The sequence below is a fragment of the Acipenser ruthenus genome, chromosome 31 (genome assembly GCF_902713425.1).
Source record: "Acipenser ruthenus chromosome 31, fAciRut3.2 maternal haplotype, whole genome shotgun sequence".
Lineage (NCBI taxonomy): Eukaryota > Metazoa > Chordata > Actinopteri > Acipenseriformes > Acipenseridae > Acipenser > Acipenser ruthenus.
In genome coordinates this window covers 129,305-146,400 of record NC_081219.1, presented here as the reverse complement: position 1 = coordinate 146,400, position 17,096 = coordinate 129,305, and the positions used below count along the sequence as shown (strand labels likewise).

The 17,096-nt window shown below is 39.8% G+C and overlaps 1 protein-coding gene across 1 annotated transcript in view; it reads right to left on the bottom strand.

Annotated features, from left to right (window-relative positions):
• Window positions 1-17,096, bottom strand: part of LOC117396705 (regulator of G-protein signaling 3-like) — a 107,811-nt gene that overhangs the window by 64,348 nt on the left and 26,367 nt on the right. The window contains exons 11-17 of the mRNA XM_059005621.1: window positions 13,370-13,451; window positions 12,549-12,654; window positions 11,506-12,040; window positions 10,809-10,848; window positions 10,373-10,587; window positions 8,838-8,921; window positions 1,793-1,904 (exon numbers count right to left, since the gene is read on the bottom strand). Of these exons, the coding sequence (XP_058861604.1) occupies window positions 1,793-1,904; window positions 8,838-8,921; window positions 10,373-10,587; window positions 10,809-10,848; window positions 11,506-12,040; window positions 12,549-12,654; window positions 13,370-13,451 (1,174 nt within the window). The remainder of the gene's footprint in view (window positions 1-1,792; window positions 1,905-8,837; window positions 8,922-10,372; window positions 10,588-10,808; window positions 10,849-11,505; window positions 12,041-12,548; window positions 12,655-13,369; window positions 13,452-17,096) is intronic.

Genomic DNA, 17,096 nt, shown 5'->3' with positions numbered 1-17,096 from the left:
GGCCGGATGAGATCCTCCCAATAGTACTCAAAGAAATGAAAGCAGTTATTTACAAACCGCTAACCAAGATCATGCAACAGTCTCTTGACACAGGGGTTGTACCGACAGACTGGAAAATTGCAAACGTAATACAGATCCACAAAAAGGGAGACAAAAGCAAACCAGGTAACTACAGACCAATAAGCCTGACTTCTATTATATGTAAACTTATGGAAACTATAATAAGATCCAAAATGGAAAATTACCTATATGGTAACAATATCCTGGGAAACAGTCAGCATGGTTTTAGGAAAGGGAGATCGTGTCAAACTAACCTGCTTGATTTTTTTGAGGATGCAACATCGACAATGGATAATTGCAAAGCATATGATATGGTTTATTTAGATTTTCAGAAAGCTTTTGACAAAGTCCCGTATAAAAGATTAATCCTCAAACTGAACGCAGTTGGGATTCAAGGAAACGCATGCACATGGATTAGGGAGTGGTTAACATGTAGAAAACAGAAAGTACTGATTAGAGGAGAAACCTCAAAATGGAGCGAGGTAACCAGTGGTGTACCACAGGGATCAGTATTAGGTCCTCTGCTATTCCTAATCTACATTAATGATTTAGATACTGGTATAGTAAGCAAACTTGTTAAATTTGCAGATGACACAAAAATAGGAGGAACGGCAAACACTGTTGCTGCAGCAAAGGTCATTCAAAGTGTGGAGTAGTGGTTTGGACTCTGGACTCTTGACCGGAGGGTTGTGGGTTCAATCCCAGGTCGGGACACTGCTGCTGTACCCTTGAGCAATGTACTTTACCTAGATTGCTCCAGTAAAAACCCAACTGTATAAATGGGTAATTGTATGTAAAAATAATGTGATATCTTGTAACAATTGTAAGTCGCCCTGGATAAGGGCGTCTGCTAAGAAATAAATAAATAAATAAAATAAAAATGATCTAGACAGCATTCAGAACTGGGCAGACACATGGCAAATGAAATTTAATAGAGAAAAGTGTTAAGTATTGCATGCAGGAAATAAAAATGTGCATTATAAATATCATATGGGAGATACTGAAATTGAAGAAGGGAACTATGAAAAAGACCTAGGAGTTTATGTTGACTCAGAAATGTCTTCATCTAGACAATGTGGGGAAGCTATAAAAAAGGCCAACAGAAGTGTGAGAAGTGTTGAATTTAAATCAAGGGAAGTAATGTTAAAACTCTACAATGCATTAGTAAGACCTCACCTAGAATATTGTGTTCAGTTCTGGTCACCTCGTTACAAAAAGGATATTGCTGCTCTAGAAAGAGTGCAAAGAAGAGCAACCAGAATTATCCCGGGTTTAAAAGGCATGTCGTATGCAGACAGGCTAAAAGAATGGAATCTACTCAGTCTTGTACAAAGAAGACTACGCGGCGATCTGATTCAAACATTCAAAATCCTAAAAGGTATAGACAATGTCAACCCGGGGGACTTCTTTGACTTGAAAAAAGAAAAAAGCACCAGGGATCATAAATGGAGATTAGATAAAGGGGCATTCAGAACAGAAAATAGGAGGCACTTTTTTACACAGAGAATTGTGAGGGTCTGGAACCAACTCCCCTGTAATGTTGTTGAAGCTGACACCCTGGGATCCTTCAAGAAGCTGCTTGATGAGATTCTGGGATCAATAAGCTACTAACAACCAAACGAGCAAGATGGGCTGAATGGCCTCCTCTCGTTTGTAAACTTTCTTATGTTCTTAACCCCTTGGTGCTCTCTGAGACACACTGTATTAAACACTGAAGAGCTCATGCACTCACCCTCCTGCAGCTTCAGGTGCTGAAGGAAGAGAGGGTTCTGCAGCACGTTGCACCGGCCCAGCTCATCTTCTGTGGTGAGCAGCATCAGATCAGTGTAGATGAAAACAGTCACCTGCAAACAAAATGCAAACACACATCAGGGACATACACCCACTGCCACAGCTGGAAATGTCCAAATGCAAGGTTCATATACAGACTTTCAAGAACTAAAAGAATGTTCCGTTCAGTAGTGATGAGTGATTATCACTTTTACTAGTCGATTCGATATTTGAAAATAATCCCGATTATTGATTATTCTAATAACATCATTCTTTGGGGAAAAAAGTCACAAAAAGGTTCCTGATTAAATGTTTTTATTTTTATTTCAAATTAAAAACTACAATAAAACTTCAATAACTTTTTTGAACAGCACTTTCAACCTACAAAACATATAGTATGCATTATACTGAAGCCACTACTAAAGCAGCATAACCAATATATGAACACCCCTTCACAGAAACCATTTTTAAATAAAGAAGAAAAGCACACACAATCTGACAACGCACTCTCCTGCTCTCATCTGTCTGAAATCTTCTCTTAAACTCTTTTGAATCCCTAACTCTCTTGGGTTGATAATGCTGCATAACAGAAAATAGTACATGGCTGGAATGTTATTAGCTCATTAAATATAACATAATACAAGAAAGAATGTCGACCTGAAACAAAGTATTATAAAAATAATTAATAATTACAATTAATGTTGCCATTCTTTCTAGTATTATGTTTCATTTAATAATTACTAAATGAAACGTAATTTGAAACATTTTTGTTTATTATTTTAAAAAAATGTAATTTCTTAATCTGCCTCGGTGACTAAACTAAAATGAGAAACCGAGTCAACAATAACAGATACATACAAGTGAAAGTCCCAGTGAAACAATACAAGAACTCTGGGGAGCTCACTTATAAATAGATATTATGAACATCCATGAACCTTCTGTTGTGAGGGGGACTGATCGGACGTGGACTGACCTTATATTTATATCATTAAATACCCACCGCTTTTCTCTTGTGGAACGAAACGTCATTGATAAATGTGTAAATAAAATAAAAATAGATTGTATTTCTTTCCCTGACAAGTATTTATAATGAAGAGTTCTAATGCTACGCTACGGTCCCTGTATGTTTTTGTTTGTGACGCGGTTTTGTTTGCATTATGGGAAACAGCAAGGCGGGTCTCGCGGTTCCCTTGACTACAGATCCCAGAGTGAGAGCAGCTTCAGTGATTGCCTGACACGAATCGTGGAATCCAAAGTGGCTGGGATGAGGAAGTAACTTTTATGATGAGTGACCATAAAGAAAACGTGAAGTTTTATAGAATAATAATCGATTGGAATTGTGCAGTTTATTAATCGTTTTTAGACGGTTTCAGTGTTGTGTTTAATAATCGGAAATTAACCGTATTTTCTATTAATCGCTCATCTATACCAATCAGGTTTCATCCCAATTGAATAAGTGCTTCTAGTAAGTGTGACATAGATCCATATATTCAATAATAATGCCCTTAGGTGTGACACACACACACTCTCACACGTTAAACACATGTTACGCGACAAAACACAAATATACTGCTACAGCAGACTCCACATACAGGAACACCTCCTAAGAGAACACTTCACCTAAGGAGAACACTCTTGTGGTGAAACAGATTTTTCCCCATTGTCAATGGTCTGTCTAAAGGAACAGGAACTTCACTTAAATAACACCTCTTTGGCACCGCTAGCGATTCGTTCACAACTGATACTGTACTGTTGTGTAACCTGAGAACTCATCATTATCAAACTTCAATTGAAATGGTTTATTCAATCTTTTTAAAAGTGACTCGTGAGAGTGTCTTGAGACACAGCGTTTGGTTCATTGGATCGTTTTGTATTCTGATTTACACGAGTGAACCTCATCACTATAAAATGGCATGTAAATAAATGGCGAAATGCACCGCTGTTTCACTCGATACAAAAAGTTGGAATTTGTTCGAAAAAAACCTGAATCAGACACAAGTCACTCAGCAATCCAGTGTTTCCCATTCTGGTGAGTTGCTTCACCATTCTGTTAAATGATTTTGTGCATGTCGAATATTCCTCCTGTACATGTATTCAGAAAACAAGCCCTGGGAAACAGGACTTTTACTTCAGGGAATTAACTAGGGACAGCCATGAGAAGGGAAGGGTTCGAGGGTCAACTTGTCAAACCGGTTATTTATGAGCGTAGTAATCCAGATTATTTCTTTTCATAGTCTGTATATTCCACACATGAACCAGCATACTGGAAAATGCACAGGACTATAATACAGTGATTGGTGCACTGATGAAGACAGCAATGTGCGACACACTGAGATTGCACAGAGGTTATATTAAAATGGTGAAAATCAACACACAGATTCACAGTTTCTGCAGGGATGATTACAATGGCATTCCACTGGCGTCCTAGGCTTGTGTTCTAACCTCTTGCTAGTTTCGCTAGTTCCTGTGCTGCCCAACCAACAGGAGGACACGCCACATCATACTGCATATCATGCAGCTTTGGCTTGAATAGAGGTGATGGGGATCAGAATAGGAAGCTAAATATGTTTTAACATGGGAAAAGAAAAGCAAAACCAGCACATTCCTGTCAGCAAGGCTAAACTGAACCAGACTGATACTTCAACTTGAAAGTAAGTGTACTGTCCTACTGATACAGTAATATGACTGCATCAATTATTCAAAATCAATACTGCAGCATTTCAGTTCATAATCTCATCAATTATTCAAAATCAATACTGCAGCATTTCAGTTCATAATCTCATCAATTATTCAAAATCAATACTGCAGCATTTCAGTTCATAATCTCATCAATTATTCAAAATCAATACTGCAGCATTTCAGTTCATAATCTCATCAATTATTCAAAATCAATACTGCAGCATTTCAGTTCATAATCTCATCAATGTCTGTTTAGATCAGAGTTTCTGTTCACAGCTCTATCGGGGGTGTGAATTATTATTATTATTATTACTATTACTTTTATCATTATTACTACTACTATTTTAAACTACTAGTCCAAGGGATAAAATAAAATGCTAGAAAAATGTACTTGTCCTTTTTAAAAATCTACTTGCTGTTTTTTTTTTTTTTTTATGTGGAAGAAAGCAGGCTGCTGTTTCTTGGAGTGGCAGCATCATTGGCACTGGGTACACATGGCTCTATTGCATTGGGTTTGTTTTTTTGGCACTTTTTTCTTGAATACAGTGGAAAAGACTCAGACACAGTTTTCAACTACAGGTGATTCCTGCTGATTTATTTAAACCTGTTCTATTATTATACAGCACACAATCAAAACAATCCTGTAGCTGCCCCACTGCAATAGCAGTGCATCATGATGACATATCACTTTAAATAATAACGCACACAGCCTCATAAAGACACGCGGCAATGAGAGCCATTCGCATTACTGGTAACCTGCAGTTATTACAGGGCATGGTGTAACACGCAGGGCCATATGAAATACTTACTTTTTTTTTTTAGTTTAAAACAAATGTAAATGGGTGTGCCCTTTGATTTAAAATCAGAATTGTTTGATACAGTGATAACAATTAGCAGCCTAACAATTGTGGGCTGAAAGCAAACAGATCATTGAAATACGCATCCCCATCCATATGGTGTAAGCTTTATTCATTTATAAAATATCCAGAGATATTAATATCATTTATTTGACACGGCTTCCAAAGTCTCTTCAGCTTTACCCTTCCGAATGCTGTCCCAGAGCAGAATATCTGTGCTGGCTGTGCTCTTAAGGGATTTACCCGCTGGATCCCTTCCGTCATCCGAAAAAGCCGCGCGTCAATCCATTGCACACTGGATGCGTTAATATCGTACTTCAGAGCGCTGGTGTGCAGTGGAGGCTTTGTAGTAAATATACCTAGCTTCAGTATTTTAATAACAAATAAATACAATTCTGTTGTGAATTCTTACTTAACTATGAACACAAAAACACTTTACACAAAACACGAAAATACTTTACAACAATGACCTTCTACTACTCTCTGTGTGTGGAGCCAGAAATTCCATCACTTTCATGTACTGCCCCTCTTTTGTGACTGTTTAGCCCTGACCGCTCTTGCCCTGTCACACTTCTTTCTCTGATATGTGCCTCCAGGTTAGGCCATTGCCTAACCTATACTGCACAAAATCCATATGTTTATGTATGCTATCAGTTCATACTTTCATGTTTTATTATTATCTATTATTTGTTTATTTAGCAGTCGCCTTTATCCAAGGCGACTTACAGAGACTAGGGTGTCTGCATCAGCTGCAGAGTCACTTACAACTACGTCTCACCCCAAAGACGAAACACAAGGAGGTTAAGTGACTTGCTCAGGGTAACACAATGAGTCAGTAGCTGAGGTGGGATTTGAACTGGGGACCTCCTGGTTACAAGCCCGTTTTTTTAACCACTGAACCACACAGCCTCCTATAACACATATCATTCACGCCCAAGTCCACGGCAAAGTCTTTCCATATGTTTTATTTTTTCTCAAAGTCTTTGTAATCTTTGTTGGATTTATCATAAAGTAATTTTTGTTTGGCGACACACAGTTAGATTTCCCATTTTGTTCAGGGAACTGCAAGAATCCACGTGTCTTCCCAGTCTTTTTTCATTGTATTTTTTAAACGCACATCAAATCGGATCAAATCGAACGTGTTTCGATTCCAAAATTGACGCATCACCGTCGACCGAGAATTACTGACTCACTGTGCAAGGTGCAATAGGGAACGCACATGATGGTTTTTTAGAAGCACGTTACAATGGAATGCATGATTCGACTCGGTGTGTGCAATGGCCTTTACTTTTCATTTTGCACATGCGCCACAATACGAGACACTGCTCAGAAAATAGCAATTTTCATAATAATTACATACTGTCATAATTTGCCAATGTTGCTGTTTGGTTCAAGAGGCCTTGGGTAAAAGTGAAATTTACTTCAAAAGTTTGATGTATTTTTTAACAGCAAAAAACTCATTTTTTTCTAATTGTCCATATCTTTGTTTTGAATGCAGCCTATTACTGTCCGTTTACAGTGCTTGTTGTAATTGATGATACATATCGCTGGCGGCTGTTGAAATGAAGTGTCACTGACTGCACACTGAAGAATGTGATGACGTAGAAAGGAGTACAATATGAAAAACATATTAGTCACGTTCATACTTATGAACTAGGGTTGCCCCGACCAACAGATTAATCGGACCGATTAATCATCTATAGAGTTGATCGCAGATTAATAAAAAAATTACAATTTAAAATTGTGCAGAATTATTTTTTTTTACATAAAATAAAATCAACCAATATAATACATTTTGATGCTTTTTTCCGCGGCAGTCCAATCATAAGCGAGCAGAGGCAGGACATATAAAGTTGAAGGTCTTCAGTAGTTTTAACCAATGGGAGAGTCAAAGATCCGCCCATGGGTAATATCTTTAACCACTTACCGTGGACACCTTTGTGGTGTAGACTGCAGTGTAGTGAAGAAATAAATGCTAGTGGACAAGAACTGTAGTTGTAATTTAGAAATGTAATCTTCAAGAGAAATACACTGACACCCAAAAGAACAATGGGCCTGATTTGAAATGCATCGATGTGTCATTCATGCGTTTTGCTTATAGTCAGAAACTTTATTCAATGTACTGGAGCTGTTGAGTGCAAGACAAATAATATCTCAATTATTTTCTGTCAGATTATTTCTCAAAGACCTGAAATGAAAAGCTGCAGTTCCTTTGAAGTCAGAGCACCACAGTATACAGGGTTAAGGAAGGAAACAGCTTGACACCTAAAACCACAGCAATGCAAGGTATTGTCGTGCCTGCCACATTTCCACAGAACGACTACTTCTTACCATTAACGTTTTCTTTCAGACAATACCATTGTTTTTACAAAACTTAAATAAAAATTAAAAACTTTCCACTACAGATTTAATTCAGTAGCACGTGTATGTCAAAACAGCCAATAACTTCAGCATTGTAATAATTACAGAAGAATTCAGATGAAAAATGTAAACAGGAATTACAAAATTACAAAATCTTTCTAGTTATTTTTCTTATGCCATTATGTCTTTTTTCTTATGCCATTCCTGGCATACTTTAGTTTAAAATCAGACTGGTCCTTTGTTTCACATAAACACACACCCTGGGACCGTGGAAACCCTTCTTAATTAGTGAGAAATTAGAGATCCTTGTTACAGATCAAATTATCCAAGATACATTGCGCATACTGCTGTCCTGTCAACATGAATGTTTAGCTGGTGCTGTGCAACACTATGGTTAAAGATAGGATTGTCATTTAATGCTTTGCTATGTTAGTACCACTTCCTTCTAAAGGAAAAACTTCAACATCTAAAACTACGTTTCTAAGCAGTAACAGTTAATAGAAGCACTACATTAAAAACGCTGACACTTTCATTCTATTCAATATGCAACAATAGCATGGCACATGGCAGACTCCCTGTGCTCTGTATCTTTAATAAGAGGGGAGAGAGAAAAAGGAAAGAGAGAGACAGATAAAGACAAAGAGATTATTAGTTGTAGGTAACCCACGTGGCTCAGAACAGTGCCCTACCCTCACCAGGAGATCCATGTGGATTCACTTCATCTAAAGTCTAGACTGTCATTTCCAGCTCCTAACCCACAGACAGCATAGAATCTGGGTTCCAAAAGAAGAACAACCACTAGCTCTGTCAAACAGGAAAGTCATTAGGCCAGGCTTTATCAAGAGATACAACTCTCACTAAACTATAGTTTAACACCATCAAAGGAGGCACACATGCGGTGTTGCACACGGCCATATTGCCATGTATATTTCTAAGTTTGGAGCGGCAGTTTCATTTGAGGAGGGCATAGTCTACAGATTCTCTCCCCCCCCACATTTACACATTTAAACGCAGTCTACACCAGGCAATTCTGCAAGGGTGTTATTCCCAAAGTGTGTTCTACTTGCTATCGTCATTGGCAAATTATTTTCAGTGTATGTTTTCTCTTACCTTGATAGATTGATGCTTGCTTTCATGCAAAATCATCTCTTCAGATAAGACAAGAGACCTTGTAGGATTACACAGATCCAGAGGCTGTAACAAAAAAAATAAACATTTAAATAAAATAATAAAATAAATAAATAAAACTTAACCCATAATAGGAATACACTCAGATTAGTAAATACTCTTTTTCATACCAGTGACAGTTTAACTTGCATGTCCATACTTAAAAAAAAAAAAAAAAAATCCACAAGCTAAAATATGGACCTCTCAACTGGCACAATCAAGTGGGTATAAAATGTTTGCAGCCCGACACGATGTCTCTGTTGTCTTCATGAGGGGGCTACAAACAGAGCAGCTGCAAGATGCTGTCAGGAGTGCAAGCCACTTCCTGTCTCTGGACTTCAGCTAATGGGTACAACTTTGTTGTATTTGCATCAGTGGGTTGAGATTTGCAAAATCAACAGGAAGTAAGACCACTAATGCAAACTCTGCTGCACACGTTTTTAACAGAGCTCTACTGGGTTTGTCTTTTATTCAGTTGTAGCCCTAAATGTAGTGCTAAATGTTTTATTAGTCCCCACGGAAATCACAGATTCACTGATAAACTAGCTTTTTTGTTTCTTTGATGTGAAAGCGCTGCCGTCACAAACAGGAAAGTAACGATTAAAAAAAAAAAAGTTCAGTCATCCCAAGTAATCGGATAACATCTAATATAGTTCACCGTCCCCTTCCTTTCTGTAATTATTGTTATTGTTTTTATATTTAAAAACCTTGTGAGGATGCGTGACTGATCAGCTACTGATTATTTAACTAGCTGACAGTCACGCATCCTTACTAAACACGTGCAGACTGTGGCCGAGGGGTTAACTAGCTGTTAATTATCTTATTACCCCTCGGTAATACCCCTATCATGAGAGTACTTTATTGAACGATTATTGCATGTGACAGGATACCTGATGTTGTACTGAAAGACCCTGGTACAGGTGCTCCTGCAGCCTCCCACAGCTGTGACAGGATACCTGATGTTGTACTGAAAGACCCTGGTACAGGTGCTCCTGCAGCCTCCCACAGCTGTGACAGGATACCTGATGTTGTACTGAAAGACCCTGGTACAGGTGCTCCTGCAGCCTCCCACAGCTGTGACAGGATACCTGATGTTGTACTGAAAGACCCTGGTACAGGTGCTCCTGCAGCCTCCCACAGCTGTGACAGGATACCTGATGGTAGACCATTTTTAATGTAACCTGTTCATAACAAATCAAAGGAGCTGGCCTTTATATCCTACTGTACCTTGCAGAGACATCACGCAAGCTACAGTTGATTAAATTACCCATAATTTGAATTTGTAACCATCAAGATCATTTTATTGTGGTTATATAAAGACAATACAGCATGTTGCACACTGTGCACATGTTAGTGAGCACTGTCTGAGCTGATAACATTGACCCTGCATAGTATTTTAGCTGGTGGTTACACTGAAAGAAAAGGTACAGGGGGTTACATTTAGAAAGATTGTTTTTCCAAAGCAGCAAGAACCCTACCTGTACAGAGACTGGGAAGATTAAAACCTTTGGTGCCAGTGTCACGTACGTCCCATAGCTGGTGTGAGGAATATGAGATCGAACTATGGTGCAGTTCTGATAATCTGCGTAGTTCTTCAGAGTGTGGACAGGTGTTTTTGACATGTTTGTAGTAGATCCAATAAGGGTCGATCTTCGTTGCAATCCCCCATGAGCACGCCCTCTATAAACCCTTCCTATTAAATAAATCAAAGTGTTGCCATGAGGAACAGAAACATTATGTACTTCAGAAATGTTAAAGTGGACATTAACAAAACATACCTTACCAACAGGAACTCTACATAGTCTTAGTAAACAAACCCTTATCAACAGGGACCCTACATAGTCTTAGTAAACATACCTTATCAACAGGCACCCTACATTTTGCTCATTAATGTGGTTTCAAACGGACACTTACCAAGAGTACCACGATTCTCCTGGAACACAGGCCGCAGGATCTGCAGATTATCAAAACAGAGGGTCAGAATTAACACAGTACAAGGGGAATCCAGATCCCAATTCAATACAAGGGGAATCCAGATCCCAATTCAATACAAGGGGAATCCAGATCCCAATTCAATACAAGGGGAATCCAGATCCCAATTCAATATCAGCTTACAGGAGAAAAAACTCAGCTCCAGAGCCAGTGTGTGCGACAGCCTGAAACCCTGACTGTACTCTCACTCAGCTCCAGAGCCAGTGTGTGTGACAGCCTGAAACCTCAGCACTCAGCTCCAGGAAGCTTGTGCAGATAGCCAGCTACAGTGCCATCAATCCAAAAACAGGGCTATCATAATAAATCATCACTTACAAACCTCAGTCTGAATCCTGGCATAAGAAAACAAAATCAGTAAAAAGCTGGATGCACGATAACAGAGCAACACATGAAAATGTGGGCTCGTCTAAATGTGCAAGTAAAGGAGAGAAAACACCACATGTGTTTCTAAAGATGCAACCTTCAATTAGGTGTCACTATCAAGAAAACAAAGTAGTCCAAGGAGACACATCAAGCCGGTTAGGAATCCCAGGTGCTATTAAATGGAACAGTAAGACAGAGTGAAAGAACTGACAAGCTCGCTCTTGAATGCTAATGATTAAGGAAGCTCAGACTGTACCTGGCTGCCTGGGTTTATTGGGGCTAGCAGGATGTAGTTCTGGTCTCCTGAAGCTGCCACGCGGGGGCCCTGCACAGTGTGGGCTGTTTTACTCTCTCCCTGTTCCTGCTGGGCCCAGCCGTTACGAGAGCCTTGGTCAGTGCCATTGTACAGTATGTGGCAGCTCTGCCTCTGCTCTGAGGGCACTGGCTGGCTGCTGTAGTCAGTCCCATTGTACAGTATGTGGCAGCTCTGCCTCTGCTCTGAGGGCACTGGCTGGCTGCTGTAGTCAGTCCCATTATACAGTATGTGGCAGCTCTGCCTCTGCTCTGAGGGCACTGGCTGGCTGCTGTAGTCAGTCCCATTATACAGTATGTGGCAGCTCTGCCTCTGCTCCGAGGGGACTGGCTGCCTGCTGTAGTTCTTCTCCCTCTTGCTGGGCGGAGACCGAGGGTTGTAGTTGCACTTGTTCGACGGCCGGATCAGGCTTTCAAAACCTGGCTTGATCTGAGGAACCGTCCTCCACACTGAAACAGTGATCTCACTGTGGCTGTTTCTGGAAGCCAATTCAAATAAGAATAAATAATTCAAAAGAAAAATAAGATCACAGACCCGAGAAAAATAAGTTTACATATTCACATTTCAGCTGATGAACTGATCTAGGTGTAGCAATATGATGTACACCGTGTCCACTCAATGCACAATATACAGCATGATCACCAAGGCCTTTTCTTGATTAAGTAACAAAGAAAAACAGGCTTATCTAATTGAATATCCTTGTATTAAATGGAAGAGTAGCTACACCAGGAGCTCTAAATACTACGTGCTGGTATATCAAATATATTACTGGCTGACAGACCATTAGGATTTGAATATGAAGTGTTACAGTACACCCTGCAGTGCTGGTGCTCTGCTCTCGTATTGCTGGAACAGAAAAATGACGAGCAGCAAGTATCGAAACAAAGTATCTGTTATGTGAAATTCCAGAGATAAGGGCAATAAATACAATCACTATATGCAGTATGCCCAGCCCCAAAAAACAGCCAAGCAACTTCCAAAAGTACCTTATAGTGTGAGCAAGCTCTACACATTTCCACTGCTCCACTGGTTGTCCATTCAGTTGTAATACAGTATCTAACTGCTGTAACCCTGCCTGGTCAGCTGGACCTCCTACAATAGTAGAATAGCTGTTAATTATCAAAAAAATACATTATAAATATACAGATTATAAACATAGGAGCCACTTCACATGTCCACGGTTAAAATAGGGGAAAAGACTGAGAGCAACTGTAGACAACAGAGAGCAACTGTAGACAACAGGGAAGAGTATGGTATGATGATAGCATGGCATGATGAGAGTTTGGTATGAAGAGAGATTGGCATGAGAGCTTGGCATGATGAGAACGTGGTATGAAGAGGGCTTGGCATGAAGAGAGATTGGCATGAAGAGAGCCTGGCATGAAGAGAGATTGGCATGACGAGAGCCTGGCATGACGAGAGCCTGGCATGACGAGAGCCTGGCATTTCAGTTATGCCAAACTAACTCAGCAGTTTATTACTTACTGTAAGCACGAGTGGTTTCTCACTAGTTGGGTCACAGTCTATTTCTTTATTCATTTAAAAATCAGTGAAGTTTCATATAGATTTGTGGCTGCCCATGTGGGTAACTTTGATACGAGAATATTAAAAAATACACAACAGCCAAAGTATATAACCAGAATTACACAACTAAACTGTAAAATGCAAGAAAGACAACTTGATAATGGATTTCAATGGTCAGCTCCTATAACGGCATTTCAAAATTTTTAATGTTTTACAAAAATGACTTTTTAGGTACCGGTATAAATTGAAAAAATAAATCAATAGATTGAGAAGTATGCCTTACCTGGGTCTACTGCCTGTACTCTAACTGGAGAGTCACAGCAGATGGTGAATCCGTAGCCATCCTTTCCTCGAAGGATTGTAACCTGGAAGACAATCCCAAGCAATTCATGAGTTCATGCTTCAACAGCATTAGCTTTCTGTCGTTCTGCTCTCAGACACAATTAAACATTTAGAAGCTTGTTACATTCATAATCTCTACAGGCTTTGCAAATGCTGGTGCTGTATGAAACACTAATGCACTTATCTTGCTTTATACCAACACCCACAAATTCACAGCCCTTGTTACGCTCGTAATCTCTACAGGCTTTGCAAATGCTGGTGCTGTATGAAACACTAATGCACTTATCTTGCTTTATACCAACACCCACAAATTCACAGCCCTTGTTACGCTCGTAATCTCTACAGGCTTTGCAAATGCTGGTGCTGTATGAAACACTAATGCACTTATCTTGCTTTATACCAACACCCATGAATTCACAGCCAGTACAGCCACAACCTTCCTGCAGCCCCGGTTAAAGCAACACACTCCTGCATGTGTCCAACTCTGGAAGCACTGGAGAGTGTTTCTCCACCCCCCCCCCCTCACATGAAGCACTGGAGAGTGTTTCTCACCCCCCCTCACATGAAGCACTGGAGAGTGTTTCTCAACCCCCCCCCCCCCCCCCCCCCACCGACTCACTATAAAGTCATGAAGTATTGGTTAGATTTTCACAGACATTCAATACTGTAATCCGTCACATCCTTCAAGACAAATATTCAAGCATTTTCCGGATGAACTGATCACACATGCATGACAGTATTTGATGTTCTGCCCACAGCAGCTATGCCAGTTTCAACAAATCAATGTTTTCTGTTTTTGTTCTTTTTATTAACCTATTATATTATTTTACTGTCTCGCCTAATGTGCAATAATGAGGTATTTTTTTATCAAATATAAATATTGTTAAAGGTTGTAAGGGTGTGCAATCTACAAAAACAACAGGTGTGGTCTGTTTAAAAACACGCTGCCTCCACCAGCCATGTGGGGTTCTGTCTGTCTCATTGGGAAGCGGACATGTTGGAGCAAACAGGGGGAGCGTTTAATTACAAATTGGCAAGGTAACTGCAATAGCTGAGAATCTAAAGATTATTTTCTATAAATCTACTCATACAATTCCTAAGTGTATAGAAGCATAACTGTATAAAACACACATTGCAAATCTCCTGCAATATAATTCATTATATAGGCAAGTGTAAGCAATGGGGATTTAACAGCACTGCTAACAAGAACGAGACATTGATATTGTGACTGGTTGTTTTTGAGTACTCTACCGGACTGCCCCTTAAAAAAATAAATAATAAAAATAAAAAAATAAACAAAACTAGAATTGAAAAGGTCACAGGACACAGGCAGGCACCAGAGAAGTTTCAAAAAAATTCTCTGCAGTTTGCAGGAAGTACAAAGATGTTCAACAGCAATCTGAAGTGGGATACTTTGTTCAGCAATGTTTTCATTTTTATTTTCAACACACTACTTGTGGTGGGACTGGGGCACTAAATGTCAGAAGGATATACCGGGGTATACCACATTGTGCAAAAAGGTTGAAAGCAATTAAGTGTCAATCGGCAACAGGTAGGAAGCGTTTAAACAATCCTATGAATAATTATAAAGATAGTAATCGCTGGTGTGAGTGTACAGTATATCTGTGTCAAATGGGAAGGCACTTAACTTTCAACAGTGAAGAGGTACTGTAAAGAAAGACTGTGTGGCAAAGAGAACACCGCTCAAAGGCAGACTAATCAAACGTATGCATACTATTGTTATCTGAAGGACACAACGTTATCCATTAGTTATCATGAAACAGGATTGCTGTAAAAGATCAGACTGTACTTTAAGGAAATGTAGCGTTCAGTGACAGCGCTTCAGACTGACTGACGCTGACGCGTGAAAGCAACCTGACTGAGTCACAATACCCTGGACGCTGTAAAAGCAACCTGACTGAGTCACAATACCCTGGACGCTGAGAAAGCAACCTGACTGAGTCACAATACCCTGGACGCTGAGAAAGCAACCTGACTGAGTCACAATACCCTGGACGCTGAGAAAGCAACCTGACTGAGTCACAATACCCTGGACGCTGTGAAAGCAACCTGACTGAGTCACAATACCCTGGACGCTGTAAAAGCAACCTGACTGAGTCACAATACCCTGGACGCTGAGAAAGCAACCTGACTGAGTCACAATACCCTGGACGCTGAGAAAGCAACCTGACTGAGTCACAATACCCTGGACACTGAGAAAGCAACCTGACTGAGTCACAATACACTGGACGCTGAGAAAGCAACCTGACTGAGTCACAATACCCTGGACGCTGAGAAAGCAACCTGACTGAGTCACAATACCCTGGACGCTGAGAAAGCAACCTGACTGAGTCACAATACCCTGGACGCTGTGAAAGCAACCTGACTGAGTCACAATACCCTGGACGCTGAGAAAGCAACCTGACTGAGTCACAATACCCTGGACGCTGAGAAAGCAACCTGACTGAGTCACAATACCCTGGACGCTGAGAAAGCAACCTGACTGAGTCACAATACCCTGGACGCTGAGAAAGCAACCTGACTGAGTCACAATACCCTGGACGCTGTAAAAGCAACCTGACTGAGTCACAATACCCTGGACGCTGAGAAAGCAACCTGACTGAGTCACAATACCCTGGACGCTGTGAAAGCAACCTGACTGAGTCACAATACCCTGGATGCTGAGAAAGCAACCTGACTGAGTCACAATACCCTGGATGCTGAGAAAGCAACATGACTGAGTCACAATACACTGGATGCTGTTAAGGAAAGTGCGACATTGAGGGAAAAATCAAGTTATGCTTTAATACCCTAGTAAAGAAATGCTTTATTAATGATGACTGATCTTGTGGGAAAACACAAACTCTCCAGCTCTGCCATTAGCTGCCTATGCCCTTTACAGAACCAACACTGCAGTACGGTTTGTAAAAACAACTACAGGACTTGACACATCTAAATTAAGGGCCAGCAAAAGCAGCTCTAGCTCCTACCTACTGTATCTTAGGCCTTTATGAAACATTACAAGAATATCTAAGCACACACACTGCCTTCATGCCAAGACAATACAAACCAAGAAAGAACCCACACAGGTGGAAACAAACACATCAATGTAATAGTTTTAAATACATTAAAAGTTTAGAACATTTATGTTATTAAAATGCATTGCAATTGTATTGTAAATTGTAATTTCTCAGTAATGTTTATTACATTGAGTACACTGAACTTCATAGTAACAGTTAAGAATGGCTCCACTATGCAAAGAGATACAATATGTATAACATCACTGCACTGTCCTCCAACACAAACACAGAGCAATGTCTTACTGCAGTGCCAAATGAAAAAACACTTTCATGTTTCCAAACTATTCATGCACAGGATATTTCAACTTCACATCCCTGTCAGGAACTGGAACTTTGAAAAACCAGATCTTAAATAGAAACTAATAGAACTACTGAAGTTCTGTTTCAAGGTACCTTCTAGAGTTACCATAAAATCACACAAATACTGTTTCTGTCTTCTGTATTCATACACATATTAAGCTTGTTTGCTAGCAACCAGAATAGTGGTGAAGCGACTAAAACTATGACAAATCAGATATACAGAGCGCTTTTAATAAACCTAAATAATCTACAGCTATGGCCAAAAGTTTTGCATCACCTAGAATTATA